The 21,574-nt window shown below is 41.0% G+C and overlaps 4 protein-coding genes across 4 annotated transcripts; 1 reads left to right on the forward strand and 3 right to left on the reverse strand.

Moving 5' to 3' along the window:
* Positions 1 to 93: 93 nt before the first annotated feature.
* Positions 94 to 7,153, reverse strand: LOC108103568 (post-GPI attachment to proteins factor 2-like). The gene is made up of 5 exons (XM_017209093.2): positions 6,857 to 7,153; positions 3,653 to 3,847; positions 2,882 to 3,146; positions 2,599 to 2,817; positions 94 to 2,528 (listed from the first exon to the last, which is right to left on the reverse strand). Exons 1-5 carry the CDS (start codon positions 6,998 to 7,000, stop codon positions 2,368 to 2,370), a joined length of 984 nt encoding a protein of 327 aa, XP_017064582.1. The 5' UTR covers positions 7,001 to 7,153; the 3' UTR covers positions 94 to 2,367.
* A 682-nt stretch (positions 7,154 to 7,835) lies between these two features.
* On the reverse strand, positions 7,836 to 13,470 carry LOC108103576. Its single transcript, XM_017209100.2, has 6 exons — positions 13,346 to 13,470; positions 10,567 to 13,149; positions 9,593 to 10,492; positions 9,363 to 9,530; positions 9,103 to 9,304; positions 7,836 to 9,037 (listed from the first exon to the last, which is right to left on the reverse strand). The coding sequence occupies exons 2-6, from the start codon at positions 13,113 to 13,115 to the stop codon at positions 8,423 to 8,425; spliced, it is 4,434 nt and encodes a 1,477-aa protein (XP_017064589.2). The 5' UTR covers positions 13,116 to 13,149; positions 13,346 to 13,470; the 3' UTR covers positions 7,836 to 8,422.
* Positions 13,471 to 15,324: 1,854 nt separating this feature from the next.
* Positions 15,325 to 17,901, reverse strand: LOC108103555. Its single transcript, XM_017209081.1, has 5 exons — positions 17,587 to 17,901; positions 17,201 to 17,510; positions 16,260 to 16,972; positions 15,806 to 16,154; positions 15,325 to 15,734 (listed from the first exon to the last, which is right to left on the reverse strand). The coding sequence occupies exons 1-5, from the start codon at positions 17,746 to 17,748 to the stop codon at positions 15,427 to 15,429; spliced, it is 1,842 nt and encodes a 613-aa protein (XP_017064570.1). The 5' UTR covers positions 17,749 to 17,901; the 3' UTR covers positions 15,325 to 15,426.
* A 1,558-nt stretch (positions 17,902 to 19,459) lies between these two features.
* LOC108103581 (mucin-5AC) lies at positions 19,460 to 20,954 on the forward strand. Its single transcript, XM_017209104.2, has 2 exons — positions 19,460 to 19,600; positions 19,658 to 20,954. Exons 1-2 carry the CDS (start codon positions 19,496 to 19,498, stop codon positions 20,804 to 20,806), a joined length of 1,254 nt encoding a protein of 417 aa, XP_017064593.1. The 5' UTR covers positions 19,460 to 19,495; the 3' UTR covers positions 20,807 to 20,954.
* The last annotated feature ends 620 nt before the right edge of the window (positions 20,955 to 21,574 follow it).

Genomic DNA, 21,574 nt, shown 5'->3' on the forward strand with positions numbered 1-21,574 from the left:
GCAACTTTTTCTTGAAGTTTCGGCTTAAATTTAATGTCTTGTAAATAAAAATATATTTTGGAAGAAGTCGAAATTGTGCTTTTAGGATAAAAATTCTTGTGAGTTGTATTTATCTTTATTCAAATTAGGAAGCTACAAAGTTTACATATTTCATAGTTAATTTGTTTTTGGTTTTTAATTAATTCTCTTACGTTGTGTCGCCTAAAAAGTTATGCAAAGGTAAAAAGTTGCATTTTAAAAAGTGACCATCCCAGAGTTGCTGCTGTTTTTTTGTTTTAATTTTTTTTTTTTTGCCGGTTTAAAATAATTTGGAAATCAGCCAATGAGCGAATATATAAAGCGCATATGAATATATATATATATATCCACACTATGGAAGTATATATATCCTTAGGTTTGCGAAAGAGAGAGAGGCACATAATTGGAAAATCGGAACGGAGCGGGACAGAGCTATAGAGCTATAGTGAGACGAGCTAAACTCAGGTTGTGTGTTAAACATCAACAATAATTTAAATATATATATATATATTTGCTCGATCGCAAGGTGCAACTGGCAACTGGCAACTAAACTATTGCATAACATATCGCATGATCTGGAATACATAGGTTTAACTTTCAAGTGAGTATATCCATCCGTACATTAATCAAGTTTTGTGTGAGAATTAACAATTGTTTCATTGGTTTAGCTACAGTTTGTTGTTTGTTTTTCTTGGTGGAAATAGAGGATATTACTTAAAGCTCCGATCTCTCGCAAATACAATGCATAATCGTAATAATAATAATAATAATGGTAGTAATTATAATAATATTACTTATGGAATAAAAGCTTCCGCTTGACTCTGGTGTGTGAGTGTATAGTACAAAGTTAAATAAGTAATATCATTTTGAACTCTCTTCGATTTAAGCTAAATACTTTTCGTGGAGAAAAAAAAGAACTACTGCAAAATATATATGTATACATATATATATATATATCGACCCAAATCATTTGGTTTACAATTTCGGTTAGCTATGGTATTTGTTTTCACCCCGATCGCTCATCAAATACTTGCGATATTGCATTACCTAATTCTCAGTTTTTTTTTCTTTCAAATATTTTCATTTTGCTATTAAAGTTGGCTAAGAACAATTGGTTTTTATTTGCTACATTAATTTATTCTGACATCAGAAGTTTTAACCAACCAGATTCTCCGATCCTACGAACAGTGAGGGGAAAGGTACAGATTTTGTTTTGATCTAAGTAGGGTTTTTGGATCAAATTATAAATAGAGTTTCAAAAACTATTTGAATTAATATAGTTTCTCAGACTTTAATTCCTATGTGAGGAATCTTCTTGGTTCCGAATTTTCAAAAATTCTTATCTTTTTCATTAGTAACTTTTGTTACTAAACGAAATTGTTGGTTATTTTACATTTAAAAGTATAGAAATTGTTTAATAAATGTGTTCTTGCACTATGGAGATAAGTGGATATTACTTTCTAAATAAGAATATTATTTCCTACTTTTCTAGATACTTCCCATCACTGCTCTGATCAGATCTCTGATGTGATCTGTGATTTTTGTTCGTTGCCCGTGATAATGTCGCAGCTTAATGTCTATTGTCTGAATTCTGTTACAATCGTGTTAATTTTTGTTCTATTTATTTTAGTATTATTTGTTTCTTTTTTTTCTTTTTCGGGGTAGGGCCAATAGGGCCAGACCCAAATAGGCTATTTCCCGTTTGCTCGTTTTTGCATCTTGTATAAACGATATGTACTAAGTGGTAAGTAATACGACTTTCTATTTAATTTACTGTCTAACAAATGAAACGCTGGCCCTTTGCTGGCTCTTCTGGATTCGATTCGAAATTGACATGAGATCTGGCGAACTGCGATCCATTTTAGGCATAATATATAACTATTACCTTATTGTTGTTTGTTTGTTTTCTTGTTTGGTTGTTCTCTTTGGGTGCACTTAATCCTTAGTTAACTTATTTCATGTATTTAGAATGTGTACATAGAACGTTATGCCCTCTTATCTGGCAAAATTTCTTTACATACTTTGTTTTAGATTTAATAATTATATTAATTGTGGAACTATGGAACATTTCGCTTTCGTTTCGTTACGGTTTTCATTTCCTTATATTATGGATTGATTTTTGGATTTCTTAAGGGGTTTTCGGAATCAACAGATTAGTGTTTTTAAAGAGAGAAGAATCGAAGAAACTAGAAGAATTTTGTTGTTTGTGGTTTGATCGGTTTTGTATGGAAGCGCTTAGTTTTTAAAGTTGAAGAAGTTCGTTTAATTGTACGTTTCGTATGGGAATTACACACACTCTATACACACTGGGAGAGAAGTGGCATGCAGGTGGGATCCTTAGTCCAATCTCTAATCCACTTTCGGCCGGTTGCTCAAATACTGGGCGAGATTCTCGCGCGGTCCCTGAACGATCATCATGAACTGCGATGGGAAGTCCCAGATTATGGTGAAATGGAATAGCATGTTGGCAATGGCGATCAAATACTCGAAGAAAGCGAACCAACTGAAGGCTGTAAAAGATTGGTATGTAATAATTATCATATATTATATAATAAATCCTAAATTATGATGTTAGCTCACCCAAATCGTGACAGTAGAAACGGTGTTTGGCAAAGAACACCAGCAGTCCGACGGTGCTCAGGATGGAGATGGCGAAGAGAATCTTCTTCCACTTGATGGACAGCCTTTGCTGTTCGCTCAACGATTGTCCGGCATTGAGGATGCCGTTCAGCTTAATCGTGGCCAGCATATAGCACAGCGAACATATCATGAAAGTGATGAAGATCCGCTCATGAACAGCTATAAAATGTATAGCAAGGATATAGGATAAAGATATATCAAAAAGATACTTTAGATAACCTACGGTAGTTCTCGCGATTCGATATATAGGTGACGCCGCCCAAGGCCGCGATCTCAATGCAATTGAGCACCAGGATCAGCGTGATGAGCAGACTCGTCTGAGGCACCTGGGCGGGACTAATCCGACGCAGCTGCGAGCGGTAGTAGTTCTTATAGACGAAGGCGATGGGGATGCGTGGACCAATGTGGAGCGCAATACTGAACCGCCAGAAGTAGCGCTGCGGACTGACGCCGGTAATTGCACTTATCGAGGGTATTATGTTGTATACCTAGTTAAAGGACAAATTTATTCGTTATTAAAGTGATGTTCTCTAACTTATTATATATATTAAAATCTTCCCATAATTCTACTTCTGAAGAAGGTTTAAACGTAATGAATCCTCATCGATAAGTAAAATGAAAGAACATTCCTTTTAACTAGGCTTCAGCTAATTTATCATAATATAATCGTATTATATAATTAATGTATCATTTAAAAAACCAATTAAATTTATAAATCTTCTTTTTACAAGACTAATTTTAGAGTCCTATGCCATGTTAACTGACTGCAAGACATTAATCAAAATGACCGCTGTTAAAAGTGCTTTTTGTAAGTAAATCGTTTGGAAAAAAGTGGATTTGCGTGTCTACTATCTGGCACGGAGTCCCGCGGGTATGACAGTGATTTGTTAGCCACCGGATTAACTGGGATTGGAGCAGTTAGACGCTCCTTCTTGACCAGCTCCCCTCCCTGAGGACTTCAAATCCGTATAACCCCAAGAGCCCATTAACTTACGCGGCAATGTGTCTCGTGGACATCGTCGTACTGGAAGACGTAGGCGGTCACGAAGCACGTGAAGAGCGTCACCAGCGGCAGCAGGGCGGTAACCACGCAGAGCTCATGGAAGCTGGCAAGGTAGTGGATAGCCACCTGCTCCTCCTGCTTTGGCTCCCTTGTTGCCTCCTGCTTGGATCTAATCGTTGTGCTAATCTGTAAGTAGTTTTGGTTGTTAGAATGGAGTTAATATGGTGGAAGGTTAAGGGGTAAATTCATTGTATTTCGTTTTAGGAAGTTGAGAATAAGAATGTTTATATATTTGATACAAATTAATCAAGTAAAAAAGGAGTATAAATTATTTATAAAATTATGGCTTTGTGATTTAAAATATTTGAAAGTAATTAATCTTGTTAGGATTTGTAATGTGTAAACTTCCTTCCTTTCCTAATTTTCTCAATAATACAATGAATTTATCTCTTAAATGAAAATAATGAAAAATACCTGACTATAGTGTTTAGTTCTGTTTTCGATTTGGTTAATGGACAACAACGAAAAAGCGCTAAAAATAAAGGTAAAATAAGAAAAGAAGACGAGGTGTGAATAAATCAATAAACAAAAGACAAACAATGAGGCGGAGAGCAGGTGAAGGTGAAAACTATGCGATATGGCTGAATAATGGATGAGGTTCGCATCCCAAATTGGATGAGCCGGGAGTTATAAATAAACAAGTCCTTGAGCAAAATAGGGGATAGGATATGGATATGGTTTTAGCTAGCAGGAGATGGCCTTGTCACTCTCTCATGCTTAGGTCTTTCGCTCTCCCTCTCTTTTGGCCATGGTTAAAAGGATATAATGGCACTCTCTCTCTCTCTTAGTTGCCGCTCCGAAGAAGCAAAAGGATTAAGGGCCAAAAATAGATGAGCTTCGCCTGACTGACGTAACCATTATCAACTAAACAGCAGCTGGCCAAAATTAATTAGCACAAAATTAATGGGAAATTTGCCGCCGGGCGTCAGAAATGAAATTAAATACGAGGTGTGTTCAAAAAGTAAGGTGACTTTTCAAATTTCGCGGGCAACATATTTTCGATTATCGTTTTTTTTGTTTTGTTATATTGGTACACTCTTCCCTAACATCTGTACCAAGTTTCAATGGAACATCCTCTTTTGTTTGGTTGTGAGAGGCGTAAAGTTACAAGTTGTTTTGCGAGCTCGGCGATTTTTTGCTATCGAAAAATATGGATCAAAGGATTTGCATCAAATTTTGTGTAAAAAATAAAATTAAGTGCTCTGAAACACTTGAAATGTTGACAGTGGCATACGGTGAAACTGTTCTGAGTAAAAAAAATGTGTACAAGTGGTACAAACTCTTCCAAGATGGCCGGGAAGATGCCAATGACCAGCCTCGCTCTGGACGCCCAAGCACGTCAACAACTGATGAAAACGTTCAAGCAGTGACGAAAATTGTTTTGGAAAATCGTCGAATCACTATCAGAGAAGTTGCTGAAGATGTCGGTATATCGCTTGGCTCGTGCCATGAAATTTTTTCAAACGTTTTGGGTATGAGTCGTGTGTCAGCGAAGTTTGTTCCGAAATTGCTGAATTTTGACCAAAAGAACCGTCGCATGAGCATCGCTCAAGAGCTGTTGAATGACGTCAACGACGACCCAGATTTACTCAAAAGGGTCATAACTGGTGACGAATCATGGGTATATGGTTATGATATCGAAACCAAAGCCCAATCGTCCCAATGGAAGAGCCCAGACGAGCCAAGACCGAAAAAAGCAAAAAATCGCCGAGCTCGCAAAATAACTTGTAACTTTACGCCTCTCACAACCAAACAAAAGAGGATGTTCCATTGAAACTTGGTACAGATGTTAGGGAAGAGTGTACCAATATAACAAAACAAAAAAAACGATAATCGAAAATATGTTGCCCGCGAAATTTGAAAAGTCACCTTACTTTTTGAACACACCTCGTATGTGGCTGTGATTGAATCCAGGACACCGGAAGCAAGTAAACTTTCCCAAGAAACTGGGACAGCCGTGGTTGTCGGATTGGGGATTGGGGATTGGGTAGGGTGGGTGATTCCACAAGGACATGGCGAAATCGAAATAAATGATTAAAACAGAAAAAACAAAAACTAAACAAACAAACAAGCACCACAAAGTAAATACACGCGTTTCGAAAATTAGGCAAGCCACACGGAAAATAAATTAATGTACTAAAAGAAACCTGTAACGTTGGCAAGGCTGGACAGTAAATATTTTCCAAAATCAAAATATATATATTTCTTTCCAAAAATACCAGAACTTATCTGGAACCACAGAACACATTCTAATCGAATTTGGTTAAGTTTTAGCTATCTTTCCTAATCCTGATTCTTTAAGTAGCTTTACTTTTCTTTAACAGTAAGGAAACCTAATTTATTAACTCAAAACAACAATTTTCTGAATTTTATAAAACTATCTAAGAATTTTTTTTAAAAATTTCCAAAATATCTAATCTTAAAAAATTGTGATTAATGGCGAAAAGATATTAAATTGCTTATGTATTAAGAAAGAAGAGAATATGAAGAAAATTTTGAAAACTCTTCAGAGCTACTATTATTTTAATATACAATTAAATATTAAATATTTCCTATTAAATATCAGATTTCGTAAAAACAATATATTTAAACTATTCTTGTCCTTTTTAAAACATAAAAGCTCTTTAAAAATTTTGAAAATTGTAAGCTTGGTAATGATCCTGAGTTTGTTTTGACTTTTCCGGAAAATCTGGATCAATTTGGAAAATATTTTCGGTGTGAAAAAGCTGAGGGGTAGAAGCAGGGGGTGGCATGCGCGGTGGCTGCGGAAAATTACAACAAACGAGCCGAGGAGCATGGAAAATAAAACGGGCACAGACACACACACTTTAACACACAGGCGCACACACAAACACCCCCGCACAATTTTTATGCGAGTTCACGACGATTGTGCACTGGCGGGAGGGGTGGGTGTTGGTGAAATGGGTTCTAGAGGAGGAGGAGGGGGTGAACGAGGAGGACGATGGGTGGGGAGGTCACTAAGCGTGCGCTGCCTCCGCTTAAAGTTATATAATTTTTGGCCACGGCCAAACAAACCATAAATACACACACTATCTCACAGAACACAATAAAAAAAATATTAAAAAAAAAAATTAGAGGAAAACTCCATAGGAAAAACACGAAAACGCCTCTCACCGCTGCTGGGTCGCCGGATCCGGCAGAGCAGCTGTTCCCGCCGCCTCCGTCGCCGTCGCCACCGGACCTGGACATCAGGTCCGTCGCCCCCTTTCCGCTATCTACCGCCGATGACGATGACGCCGCTCCTTTGCTCTGCTGCATTTTCTGATCGCTGGTCGGCGCTGACGTTGGCGTTGGCGTTGCTGCTACTGCTCGTGCTACCGTCGATGATGCTATTTGGCATAATTTGGATGCCCCAACGCTGCCGTCGACGAGTTGTGACCGCGCGCACTCCTCTCTCGCAACTGCACTGCAGCTCCTTCATGGCTCATTTTCCCTTTCTTTTCAGCTTTCCTGCTCTGGATGGTCCCACTGGCCAGGTCAATGGCAGGGTCACACTCGCGATAATACCGTTAGTTTGCTTTCGTGCTCAACCCCATTTGGAAGGGTCACACTTGGTTCTAAGTATTCATAGCGGGTATCTATTTGAAATTCAGATACAATGATACTTATGACTTATAGAAGCATGCCAAATATTTGTTCTTGTTTAATATATTTCTTCATAGTTTATTCTGCAAAAATAAATTACATTACATTATGTATCTTATATAAGTTTCCCTACATCCAAAGGTTTTCAAAAATTCTTTATAAAAACAATATTAACCAAAATTACAATTTAAATATACTTTACCAAAATTTTCAAAAAAATTATAAATTTCGTTTTCTATCGTTAATAGGAATAACGCTAACTATTCTTATGTTATGATAAGTTGTTATTATTAAACAAAGAATAGGCATAAGTACAAATACTCCATTTACGTTTTCACAAAAATTGTATGCTGATTTAGGCAATTATGGAATTGTGTGAAATTGTATATGAATATTTCTAGCTGAATATAAATATAATAAAATAATGAATGATTAAAAACTAATTTGAAAATGTACATACTTTTCCAAGAGCAGAATTGTATACGCGAATGATACAACCTTCTTCAAATTGCTTTTATTTGAGAGCGCTTTATTGAAAAACTAGTTTCTCTGTGTTACATTCAGATGTCAACTTTCATGGAACATCTGATTTCAAAAGGTGTTTACATTAAATAGTAGGATGGTTGATGTATGAAGTGTAAAATGAGTTTACTCTAACTCGGTTCTATCTGGACTCAACTGAATAAATCAGATCAGATTCAATTGATTAAGATTGCGAGTTGAGAGTTCTTTCTTGGAAAGTTATTGAAAAACTAGGGTTTCTGTGTTACTTTCAGATGGTCTGATTCTGAAATATGTTTACAATTAGTAGTAGGATGGTTATTTAATTTATGTAAACAATCGCCCGTGTCTTTTGTGTTTGAAGTGTAAAATGAGATGAGTATATGCGCAATAATGCTTTAGCTTGGCTCAATCTGGACTCAATCGAATAAATTCAATAGATTCTATTGATCTAGATTAACCGATGGCTAAGCACTTCTTGTGAATTCCTGCTTGGAAAGTTGAGTTAGATTTCTAATTAATAAATTAACTTGATTCTTTCTGCTGTGCTAAACTAGACTTAGTTGCTGCATAGAAGATAATCTAGTTGATCGCCTACAGCCACATCTCTCCGTCGACTATCTCCAGCACCATCTTTCGGCGGAAATACTCCATTTCCGACTGCGAAAAGGTTATGGGTACATCTCGAGAAATATATTCCGCAAACATGCAGCTGAAGACGCCGCAATCGCTTCCATTTAATTGTTGGGGAACGTTTTCTACGTTCTCAATCACGAAGTCGCTGGTATCAAATGGCTGCTTGCGCTTATCTAATGACTCCTCTCGCAAATAAGCTGCCAAAGCGTCCAACACTGGTTGATTCGGCTTTCCCATAGAATCGTAATAGCGGATGGCCTTATCCCGCATATGAATAATGGCCATGCACCAGTGAACACCGTTGCAGTGGACTGGCACTGGGATAATGTCCTTGCTAAACAAGTCAACTTTCCGTGTCCAGCGCTTAACGCCGCCATGTCCAGCTTGTAAGAGGCGTGGCACAAAGAATGTGTTCATGGCATATGTTGCGGGCAATTCGCCAGCCCGTTTCTCCGAACGCTCGGTCAATAAGGACATATAGAAATTTATAACCTCATCGTTTAGCCATTCGCCATCAATGAATGTGCGTATATCGAGGCGGCGAATATGCAGGTTGAACTTGACAACAAGTACCTTAAATAATAATTAAAAATAAGATTCTCATTGATGAGGAATAAATATATGTATATATAGCTTACCGCCGAACGATCGCCCTGCATTAAATCGTAATAGCGCTTTACTTGCTCCTTGGATAATGGGACGAGCGTCGTTTCTTTCTTTTTAATCGCGCTGTCTAGTGGCCCAATGATAAAGATGGGCTTGTGGGGGAAACCGTAAGTGATTCTTTTTTCCCGCAGTTTTTCTTCAAATGCTCGACGATATTCTGTGACGCGTTGAGCTCTGCAATTTATCAAAACATTTTAATACTGGAAACTAATGAAGAAGGCCTTGTACTTACTCCTCAGCTGCTAATTTACGACGATGTTCAGTTTCCAATTGCATTTTTGCCACTCGCGCTTTATATTGTTCCGCAAAGTCATCCTTAAGGTAGACACAACTGGCAAAACGACGCTGCAAGGAATCGGTCATGGTTGGCTGGGCGCTGTGCGTATTTGATGTGGCACCACTAAGATGGTGATATTTTATTTAATTTTCGGTTCTGTACTATCATTAACTAAAGCAACTTACGTGTGGTTGGACATTTTCATATTTTTATCTTCATTGCTATCATCGGTGGCAACAACCATCACTGAGGAATCAGAGTCATTTGACGAGCTTTCGCTCTCTGCGCTTCCCTCGCTGCTGGTAAGGGTAGAAGCATGACTGGCGGCGACACTGTTAACAAAACTATCGCAACGTATAAGCTGCGGTGGTACCGGTGGCCTGTTCTCCTGACTCGACTCGCGATCTATCAATTTGGCGTATTCTGATAGCTCATGGTTCACGCGGAAGCTCTCGCGCCTTGTCGTCGAAGGCGACTGTTGCTGCTGCTGCTGCTGTTGCCGCTGCAATGGAAGAGATTGGTTGCCTCGCAATATTGAACTCCACGATGGCGTCTGGGCATCTATGCGTTGCAAGGGCGGAGCACTTGGCTTAATGAAACGTCCTCCCGTACTACTATTGTGTGCTACGGTTTGAATGAGGGTAAGATATTGCTGATGCTCCATCCGTTCCATTTCGTGGGTCAGTATACTTCTCTCCATTTGAGTTGGTGCCCTACGTCCCGTGTGGCTACCAGAATGTCCATTTATATGGTTTATATGCGACTCTGCAAAGCCATTTTGACCGAGACGAACGGCATCAGAGTACAGCATCTGCGGAGTTCTGGACGATGTAACGGCGCTGGCAAATGTCTGAGTCGGCGGCTCCTCATCGTCTGAGACGTCGAAGGGATTGGGTACGTAAGGGGCGTCATTGCGCACCCTATGCTGGGTATATACCGGCGGATTAAATATTGAGAGACGCCTCGAGCTCTGTTGCTGATTTTCTCGCTCACGATCTGCAGCCATCGACTCATTCGTTATAAAGCGAGGAAAAGAGTTGTCCACGCGGCGGTATTTGATCAAACGAGGATTCTCCTCCTGGGTACTGCAAGAACATAAAATCATTAAAACATAACTTTGAAGTATGTCGTCAGCATTACTATATACTATACAACTTACCGCCTTTTCCGAGGTAAATTACTTGCTTCCGATTGATGATCGCTAGCACGACCTGATCCGTTTTGATTTTCAGATGCCAAGCCCGCCGACTCGGTATCAGACTCACTATCTTTGGGTGTATACCAACCGGTAACTAGCTTACGCAGTTTTCTCAACAATTCCAAGCCCATTGAAATGTTGTTCTGCAAATCGTTTTCTTGCTCGGAGGCACTCTCCTGCTCTAAGCGTCCAATAACAAACTGAAGTGATTGATCGATGTCCTCGATGCCAACGAAGATCTCCTTGAGCAGATCGAAACCTTGTTTGGTGGCCTTGCCGCGAATAGCTTCGTCCAAAAGAATGTGGCACAATTCGGCCAGCCTCTCGCGCAAGAGAACAACACTTAAGCGTTGGTGCTGGGCGTCCGGATGATTTGGTTCGGCGATCAAAAGATCGCAGCCGTTACGGATGGTCTTAAATGTTTTACGCACAATTTCAGTGTGAATATGCTTTGGTTCTATCAGCACACTTCGTATCTGTTGCTGTAGCCCATGATTCGGTGATGTTCGTTGTAAGAATTTATCAAAGTTGTCGAATATTTTCTCTCGATCTCGTTTTTCTGCGATAGGCTCCTCCTGACTCCCTTTAGCTGGCCCTATGTGATTAGCCAATTCTCCTCCGTACGGTACCTCCACCGTGGACTGGTAGTCCCGGACCTCTGGAAAAGGCGAGAGGCACTGGTCTTTTGGTAAATCGGACTCGTGGCTCGGTGAGTATGGCTGGTAGACCTGGATATCAGAGAAAGACGAGTAGGGTTGGCTACCCGGTGAGTAGGACTGACGTCTTAAAATCTCGGACTGGTAGTCCTGGGTCTTATGTTCAGACAGGCCGTGGTTATGAGCCAATTCTTCTCCGTACTGCACTTCCACCTCGGACTGGTATTCCTGGACCTCAAGAGAAGGCGAGTAGGACTTGCGTTTTGGTAAGTCGGCTTGGTGGCTTGGTGAGTTTGCCTGGTAGTCCTCGATATCCGAGGAAGGCGAATAGGGCTGGCCACCCGGTGAGTAGGACCGACGTCTTAGAATCTCGGAGTGGTAGCCCTGGATCTTATGTTCAGATAGGCCGTGGTTATAAGTCAATTCTTCCACGTACTGCACTTCCAACTCGGACTTATAGTCCTCGACCTCACGAGAAGGCGAGCAGGACTTGCTTTCTGGCAAGTCGGATTGATGGCTTGCCTGGTAGCCCTGGATATCGGAGGAAGGCGAGTAGGGGTGGCTACCTGGTGAGTAGGACTGAGTTCTTAAAATCTCGGACTGGTAGTCCTGGATATTAGGTTCAGATATTCCTTCGTTATTAGCTAACTGTCTGTCGTAGGGCACTCTCACTTCAGAATGGTATTCCTGGACCGCACGAGAAGGCGAGTAGGAATCCCCTATTGATAAGTCGGATTGGTGACTTGGTGAGTATGTATGATTGTCCTGGATATTAGAAAAAGGTGAGGACTGCCTACCCGGTGAGTAGGCCTGATGTACCGGTTGCTCGGACAGGTAGTCCTGGATCTTAGGTACAGGCGATGAGGCCTGAAGTAACGGTGCTACGATCTGGATTTCCGGAATCTCAGAATGAAATGAATAGAGCTGAAGTTCCTCGGTTGGTTCCTGCTGATAGTACTGAATCTCTTGTGTAAGCTGACGATCTTCGTATGGGATATTTGATGTCAGATAGTTATTTTGTTCCTGGATTTCCTGATTCTCCAGCTGCAAATCAGAAGCAAGCTGATGGTTTTGGAACTCAATCAGTTCGTATTGCTCATGAGCCTGATCTTTTTGCAGCCAGGAATTCGCTACGTAATAGTAGTTTTCCAGAGTAGCTTGTGCGTGCTGGATTCCCTCCAGATCGGCTTCAGATAAAATTTGATTGTTTGCCACCTGGATTGGCGTTATATACTCCGACGCATAAGTTATTATTGAATGAAAGTTGTACTGCAATGGGGCAAGGCCAACTACAACTTCCTGGCCGGAGGTATCCGCCTGAAAGTTGGGAGCAAATAGAGGTCCGTCAGAATTGCCTGGAGAAGCAGGACGAAAATGTGGTCTCTGTGGCGAATTCCTCAAATCCGATGAGTTGTGCAGTTCCTCCAAATGATGGAATGGCGATGGAGTGTAATACTGATCAGAAATATCAGCGTTTCTATGCCACAAAGGCAAGTATTGTTGAGCCGGTATCAAATATCGGCGCTGTGGAGTTGGGCCGTAAAAATTGTTGACAACGGTGTAAGGTGGTTCTGTAAACGAAAATCGTGGACTCTCTGGCAAAGACGATTGTGCTTCAGTTGTGGACGATATATCCGATAGTCTCGTCTTTACTCGTGATCCAATAATGCAGTGGCTTTGACTACAGTACGATGTCGGGTGTTGCGAATCATCATAAAAAGATGTCCCAATATCCGGCAAATCTTGCTGGTCTACTGGCGAAGGCCAGTCTGATGCTGGCGACCCATTGATTCCGTCTCTGTAATCGGATGCAGATGTTGTGGACAATTCGGCGTCCTCAGGATTCCGCGACATACGTGTGTTCGCTTTCCGCTTCCGCAGCTCTTAGCTGAAATGACAGGGAATTATCAAGGATTGTCAATGCATTTGATTTAGCCGGAAAAAAAATCGAGACGACCCGGTAAAACGCAGCCGCGATTTTGCGCATTTCTTGGCAACTTTTTTTTTGCCGCTTTTATAGCCGCCGAAAAATGCCGCCGCTTTAGTATCTCACTTATAGCTCTCATGGGCCAGTAAACAATTACCTTTTCGCCAGCTGGTAAATAATTTCCGCTTCGAAGTGCCAGCTTAAGTAGAATTTCCGACGCAGAGTAAGAAAATTGTGAAAAGAAAGAACTTTTCAGTTTTTGACGTGCTAATTTTAGAGTGACCGCACCAGCGATTACTCTTAAATGGCGAACATTTAAGTTATCGATAGCGGATAGTAAGAATCTGTTGCATAGCATTTGGCTTTTGACAGGCAGCTAGTTAATTTTTTAAGTGTTCAGTTCTTTCCCCATAACTTCAAAAATAAATGGCGATTGTTTTTAATAATTTAAAAAAAAACGAATTTCACCCATATATACTTACATGTGAAGTAATGTCTGTAATGTCAGTAAATACTGACTTTTGATTCTTCTTCTGCTTCACCGGCCGGCGAATCTATAATGACTTGAAAATATTTAATTAATTATTGAGAGAGAAAAAAGGGACTTTAGATTATACATATATTCTTGTGTGGGTAATTTAATAGTTAATATGTATTATGTTTGTTCAAGGAACACCTTAAAAAAAATTAAACTACTACTTTTTCAGCGCACTTACGTTTTCGGGTGTTTATAAGGTTTATGAAAGACGTATTAAAACAATCTAAATTGATCTTTTTATTATTTGCCGTAATCTCTTTTTTTTCACGCAGTGATGTTAACTTTAATTTTTTGTATTATAAAAAAAAGGGACGTCCACTCCGCACAAAATCCAAAAGTCATACTGCCATTTCTCAAATGGGAAAACTTAACCTGCTCAAAAGATTCCTTTTTTAAGGTTAGGTTGAATAATTTCTATGTAAGTAGTATTTGTATTTGTGTGAGGTGTTTTATTAAAGAAATTTGGTGTTTTTAAATTTTCTTAAGCACTTACGATTTTAGGAGCTTCAATATCCCGTTTATATTATTTTTCTTATTAAAAAAATAAATGCAAATGAGAATAGTCGAACGTTCCGTAGGAAAAGTAAAATTAAACAACGAACGCCTTTAAGAGTAGAGAAGTTGGTGTTCTTAGAATGATTTTTTTTCCAGGAATTGTCTGAACTTACGGTTTTTTTTGCTTAAGGGTTTATAAAACGACTAATATTAAAATAAAATGGAATTGTTAAAAAATATACGACACAATAGTAGAAAAAAGTGAACCCTTTTATTAAGTGCAGGAATTTCTCTTTTCCCGCATTGATATAAGCTTAAATTTTTTTTATATAAAAGAAGGAACGTCCACTCCGCATAAAATCAAAAGTCATACTGCGATTTTTTAACTGAGAAAACGAGGCCTACTCAGAAGTTTTTGTTTATAAGGTTATGTTGAAGAATTTGTATATGTATATGTATAGTATATACGTATGGATATGTACATATTTTTGTGAAATGTTTTGTTAAAGGAATTTGCTGATTTTTAAGCACTTACGATTTTAGAAGCTTCAATATGCCGCTATTATTATTTTTTTATAAAAAGAAATGTATGTATATTCAAATGAGAATAAACGAGCACTCCGCAGGAAAAGTAAAATTATACAACGAACGCCTTTAAGAGTAGAGAAGAATTTGTAATTGGTTGAATCTTTTCAAGGAATTGTCAGAACATTATGTTTTTCCCACGCTCTTAAGCATGTTCGTAAAATAACTGCGTAAGAAAAAAAATCTGTAGCGGCGATTTTCGCGGGCGAAAACTGAGCTTCACGTGCACTTATTTTCTTTAACAATCGCAGAAATTTTACGTTTTTTTAGTGCACGAGCTGATTTTCACTTTTAATGTTGTTAATACCAAGGTATGTATAAACGTTTAGTCCGTACCAAATCGAAAATTATACTGAGCCAATGTTGCTGACATTCCTCACAACGAAAGCTTGGCTACGAAGATTCCTTTTAAAGGTTAGTTCGATCACTTCTTAAAAATTAATCGATATGTTATATATATATATATATTATATATATATAAGATATAAAATCTTTATTTATTAATATCACTGCACAAATACAAGAACGACGCCAGAAACAGCAACAAAACACAGATACCGACACAAACTGGGATCCCTTGGTGCCCAAGACCCCGTGATTTCTTCAGATCCTTCAGCTCTTCAGTCCCTGCCCTGGCAGCAAAAGAATAGGAAGTTCCAGAGCAGCGTGGTTGCTCCGTATAGCGCACCAGCAAGGCCAACGGTGGCCTGGAACGAGTACCGCTCAACCACCCAATGTGCTAATGCACCCCACAGGAGCACTAAGAGGCCGTTGGTAAAGTGTACTGGTCGCCGGATTGAAGTCCAATTGGCCCGCGTCATGCCCATCTGGAAGACTAGTTCTTGTAGAAAGGCAGTGACTACTTGGCCAAAGCCCAGCAGCACCGCAGACACACTCAACAGCAACTTGGACGTGGAGAAGCTAATGACTGTGGGTAGGAAAAGAAAAAGGAGATGTAATTGATCTAGTGGGCGGGCTTTTTGGAGAATTAACACTTACAGATCAGCGCCAGGCATTTACAGATGCTGCCCAGCGTATGCCACTGGATCTTGCGCTTGTAAAGACTCGTCCCGAAACGTGGCGTCATCAGGGAGAAGCACATCCAGGGAAAAGCGAGCAGGGAGAAAAGGAACGGGATTTCGGCATTTTTCAGTGCATGATGGCTAACTGCCAAGCCCGGTAGCACCGTCAGGCACATCACATAGCTGAAGATGTCTGCCGAGAGGAGCAGCGTGGTGGCATAAAGCTGCGGCACCAACAGCGCCTGCTGCAGCGGCATGGCGATCTTGTCCAGCAGATTCCGCCAAAGATGCGAGGTCACCGCCCGCGACATTCGGCGAATTCGGCGCTACAAGAGTTGGAGAAGAAATGGGTTTAAATCAGATATTCTATCATCATAACATGGCATTAATATTGTATTTTTTAGATTTGAGAAATTCAAAGAAGTACTTACCAGATTGGCGTAGTCGGGTGGCAGGGGCGAGGAGCTGCCAGTTCCTGATCCACTGGTCAAGGGAATCTGTGGCGATAATGGATAGAGGCGTCCATTTGAAAGGGATTTGTGCGATGTCTGCGAGGCGGACATGGCGTAATTGTCGATGGTGGCATTGCTAGATCGCATCATGGACACCGTTTCATCCTCCTCGGGTATGATCTCCATGATCTCCACCCCGTTGGGATTCACATACGTAACATATGCCTCATCAGTGGCGAGCATGTAATTGCTGTGCGTGTCCACCACGGCGGCAGCAACGGCTGCATTTGGTGTGGCCATTTCGGTAGTGGCCGGATTCCGCCAGGAGAGCGTGTCCAATCCATCCAGTTGATCAGCCACCAAATTGGCCGCCAATGCAGCACGCAGCGGAAGTGCAGCAAATCCTGTTTCCGCCTTAATCACCGATATCCGTTTCGTGGTGAAGGCATCCTCACGATGCTTGGTGATGATAAGGCTGAGCGGGATTAGGTTCACTAGCAGGGCGGACATCAGCACAATCGACTGAGCGGTGCCGTAGAGAGTTCGAAGGCTGGTGAAAACGAATGAAAGAAACAGCTGACAGAAGGCCTCGCCGCAGAGATGGATCGTCTTCCGAACGTACTTGTCCTCCCGCGGGCGCACTGCCTCCAGTATTACATGCGTCTTCCACAAGTACAAACTCGAGCCGATGGCTGAGATAAGGGAGACGTAAGTTTTATATTAATTATTGGTTTTTTGAAGATGATAAGATGAAGATGAAAACTAGACATCTGTTGCAAATTAATATCTCTCATATAGTGCTTTTACCGAATATATAAAATAAATTTATAGATAAACATTTTCTACATTTTTTTAAACACAACTGTACAGACTATAAGACTATATCTTCCCGCCCTTTTTATTTACAGATTAAAGTTTACCTGCAAAGCATCCATAGAAGACAATGGCGACCACCTGCGTCGTCGTAGTAACCACAATCCAGGCTGAGGAAAAGAGTATACCACTGATCATCAATGAAACGCAGGCGATGAGCGTGGCCAGAAGAAATACCCTTCTGTACTGCGTCGTCTCCCTCGATCTGCCACTGTATTCTGTGTCCAGATGCTCCATTATCGAGCGACATAGTTCTCCGGTTGCCTGGTAGACAATGGCTGGCCAAATCCTCAACACCAGATCCTTGTCCGACTCCACCACATTGCCATACAAATAAGCTGGAGTGGCAAGAAAAGCCTGGTATATATATATAAAGAAAACTAGGGTTAGGAAAACCTAATCAACACTTATGAAAGAGATTTCGTGTATTTACGTGTATGGCAAAGCCGCAGAGCATGTACTTCTGTTGGATGTGCTTTTTGACCACCCTTCGTCTTTGGATTCCAGCGGTGGCTCTGGCAGTGGGTCTTCGCACTGGACTACTGGAGGCAGTGCCGACACCTACGCCCACGCTGCCGATCGCTGATGTCGTCATATAGCTAACTGGCTATATTGGCTTTCAAAGCTGATTTTGTGATCCTTGGATTATTAGAACACTAACACTGAGGGAGTAGTTTATCCGTATCCGTTTGCTGGGCACTTGGAATTTTTGTGTGCGGTCCGTCTAGTCGCTGGCATTCATCATTCACCAAACCCCAAAACCGTTTAGATAATGGGCCCAAGCTCACACACATATGGAACGAAACGGAGACCCGGTGAATCGGAGAACCGGAGAGGCAGGCTGATAACATCGTGGTTCTTATCACGATATACCAGAGATATCTGTGTCCACACACTGCACAAGTGTATCTGCGCAGCTGCGTATCTGTGTATCCGTGAGATTAACGTCAGATATGTAAAACGTTTGCCTGCAATTCAGTCAGCGAGCAGCTAGCGGCGTCAGCATTGGATTATGTTTATGGTCACCAGTTGGAGCAGATAAATGATTTCATGGGATGTAAGAGATACACATATCCCTAGACATCTGGTTGGTGGTGATCGTTTATAGCCTGACAAACGGGGTCACATCAAAGTGGCGATTGATTGGAAAATTCTGATTATGAAAAATCCTATTGTGAATCTGATATACAAATATCATTTATTGCTCGTCAAAGCTTATCATAAAGAACATATGTATGCATGTACATTCCACTCTTAGTTAGAAACACCTCTCTGATTTTGTTTGGTAAACTCTATGCTCTTATTGGCTTATAACATTCCAATGGAATGCAATTTTGTGAGCCACTACAACACTTTTACCGTCTATAAAACCACCAGTCATTATCTATCAACTTAAAATTTGAACTTTTAGCTAAGAGTGCTAAGAAAAATGGAAAACTATAGAAGCAGCATTACAAATATTGAAGATTATCCATCCATTTTATGACATGGAAAATATGATAGATTACTAAAAAAAAGTGACTCATCCTGAATTATGGGCACAGGAATTGGCAAAGATAGAACAATGATATGAAAAGATAAGATGTGGGAATACCATTAAGTTTTATATCATTAAGTTTGTTGGATAAATTAATGTAGAGAAAATTCCACAAATACATGTATTAGAGATCCTCAAAATAGATCTAGATTAAAGAGATCAGTTAGATATGAAGACTTGCCATTGTTGATGTTTAAACCTTTAATAACCGCTTTTAACAAGAAATCCGTTGAGCTGCGAAGTAAAGAGAAGATCGAATGTCACCTCAGTTTTTCCAGTTCTGGATGCGTCACGATCTTTGTTATGAATCTTCCCCTGGAAAGATTGGCAACAAAAACAGTAGCGTTAAAAAACAAGAACAAAAAAACGCAAATTACCGGACAAACAGATTTATCTAGAAGAGCTGCCATTCCGTCCACTTGACCTCACCTTAGATTTACCCGACGACTTATCTTTACACACTTCCGTTTCACATCCGCGGAGTATGTGGTTCGGGCTATATACTCCCGTACTTTACGGGTTTACAACTGTATTTTGCAACCGAAGAAAAAACCCTCCAGCGACGTCAGAGGAGGGCGAAAAAACAGGCAGATATTTTATTTGCATCATATACGGAACGTATCTGTATGTCTGTCTGTCTATCTATCAGATACAAATGGAGATACCGAATGTCGGCGGAGGAGGTGCTAAGCCCGATAAGGCGCCGCCAGCACAGCATCCCGGCCAGATTGGCCAGCTATATAATTGGCCGTATAGTCGGCCAGCAGCTCATACAACGATCGACCGACGTTAGCCACTGGCAACGATGACAACGACCACACCACTTACACAAACCACATTCACAGTGCGAAAGATGACGGGACGACGAATCTCCAAGTTCTCCACTATCCTGCTGTTCTGCGCCGCTTTGGTAAGTTTCCAACGATCCGAGGATTTGGAAGATACCTGACCATTTGCTAACTTGCAGCTGCTGACCAAGTCCTGCGGCATCCTGGCGCTCAGCGGCGACGGTTCGGTGTCCCAGGATGTAGGTAAGGCAGAGCCCTGGACCGAAACCACTACCATTCAGCCAACTGAGGATGGCAGCGGATCTGGTGGCTGGGAATTGACCACTGAGGCGGACACTACTCCTTCAAATGAGGAAACAACTGCTGCCAATGAGGAGACCACCATTTCTGATGAGGAGACTTCTACAGCTGACTCTGAGGATGAGGAGACCACCACTGCTGCTCCAGAAACCACACCAGCTGACCAGGAAAGCTCTTCCTCAGCTCCTGAAACTACATCTGCTTCTGAGAGTTCATCCGTTCCTGATGAAACCACTTCCGCTCCTGAAGAGACTACTTCTGCTCCTGAAGAGACCACTTCTGCTCCTGAGGAGACCACATCTGCTCCTGAGGAGACCACATCTGCCCCCGAGAAAACCACTTCTGCTGCGGAGGAGACAACCACCGTTGAACCTGCCCAACCGGATACCACCATTGCACCCACACCTCCCCCTTTTCAATGCCAGACGGCTGGACTATTTCCAGACAACAGTGGCGATTGCCGGCGTTACCATAACTGCCTATTTAATCCCTTACTGCGACAGCTCCAGGACATCGAGCTTACCTGTCCAGCATTGACCGTCTTCTCGCCGAGCCTGGGTAGATGTGTCAGGGATTTGGCCGAGTGCCAGGAGGATAGCTTCTCATGTTTGGCCGTGGGAAAATTTGCTGGACACGATGAGACCTATTACTATAACTGCGTGGCCAGTTTGCAGGGTGGATTCCACAAGTTCATTGTACGATGCTCCAGTGGCCAGAGATTCGAGCCCTTGATTGGAGGATGCTGGCGCTACGACTGGACACAGATTGTGCCCGGACAGGAGGCAACAGAGGTCAGTGATCTGGCTGCCATCAAGAGGGAACTAAAACTGTACAAGGCCGAACAGAAGCTGCGCCTAAAGGCCCAGAAGGAGCAAGAGAAGCTGGCCAAGAAGCAGCAGAAGCTAGAGGAGAAGGCTGCCAAGAAGGCGGCCAAGGAGCTGGCCAAGCAGCAGGCAAAGGCCGAGAAGGAGAAGGAGAAGGCCAAGGGCAAGAGCGAGTCCATTGAGAGTACCGAGTCCGAGGAGTAAAATCAGGCAACTCCAAGATCCTTTTCCTTCAGATAAACTAATCCATCTATGTTGGTCCTTTGTTCTAGTCTAGTTAAATTATCTTTCCTTTTTTTTTTGTGTTAACATTTTTATTGCTTTGTGGTGTAAATAAAGATTAAAAGAGAAATCATTGGAATATAGTTTGGGACTAAAATTAGTATAAGCCGTGTTGATAACCTTCCCATAGGATCAAAGTTCTTGTTTGTACTATATAAATTATGATATGTGAACAGGTGTGAAACCTTTTTCTAGAGAAAGGTAAGTCTTGATAAGCCTTTTAGTTTTTCTGTTACTCTCCACTCTTGGATACTATTCTAAGTGACATTATCTTAACTATGTTAATTAATTGCTCTGTTTTTCGGGAGCTCAAGCTATAAATAGGGAGAAAAAGTAAATACGTATTCAAGTTCTTAACAAAAATATGCAAGTTAGTAAAATAAATATTTAATATCTAGATATTAAAACGAAAATAAACATATTATAGTTACAAACAAGTAAAGTATTATCTGAGAAAGTTTTGGATGTATTTTTGATTCACAGTAGGGAAATGGAATGTTTTTCGTTCAAAAATATAGATAACAGATATTCTTAAAGATTTGCGGGTATATTATCTCGTTCGAAAGTGTGTTCATAGGGAGTCCCTATTAGGGACTATAAAAGCAAAAGAGATTCTAGAGATCTGACAACATCGTACATGCGCCGTCTGTTGGCAGTGTTGGGCAATTTGAAAAACATAAATCAAAAATA

Source organism: Drosophila eugracilis, unplaced genomic scaffold (genome assembly GCF_018153835.1).
Source record: "Drosophila eugracilis isolate 14026-0451.02 unplaced genomic scaffold, ASM1815383v1 contig_1317, whole genome shotgun sequence".
NCBI classification, from domain to species: domain Eukaryota; kingdom Metazoa; phylum Arthropoda; class Insecta; order Diptera; family Drosophilidae; genus Drosophila; species Drosophila eugracilis.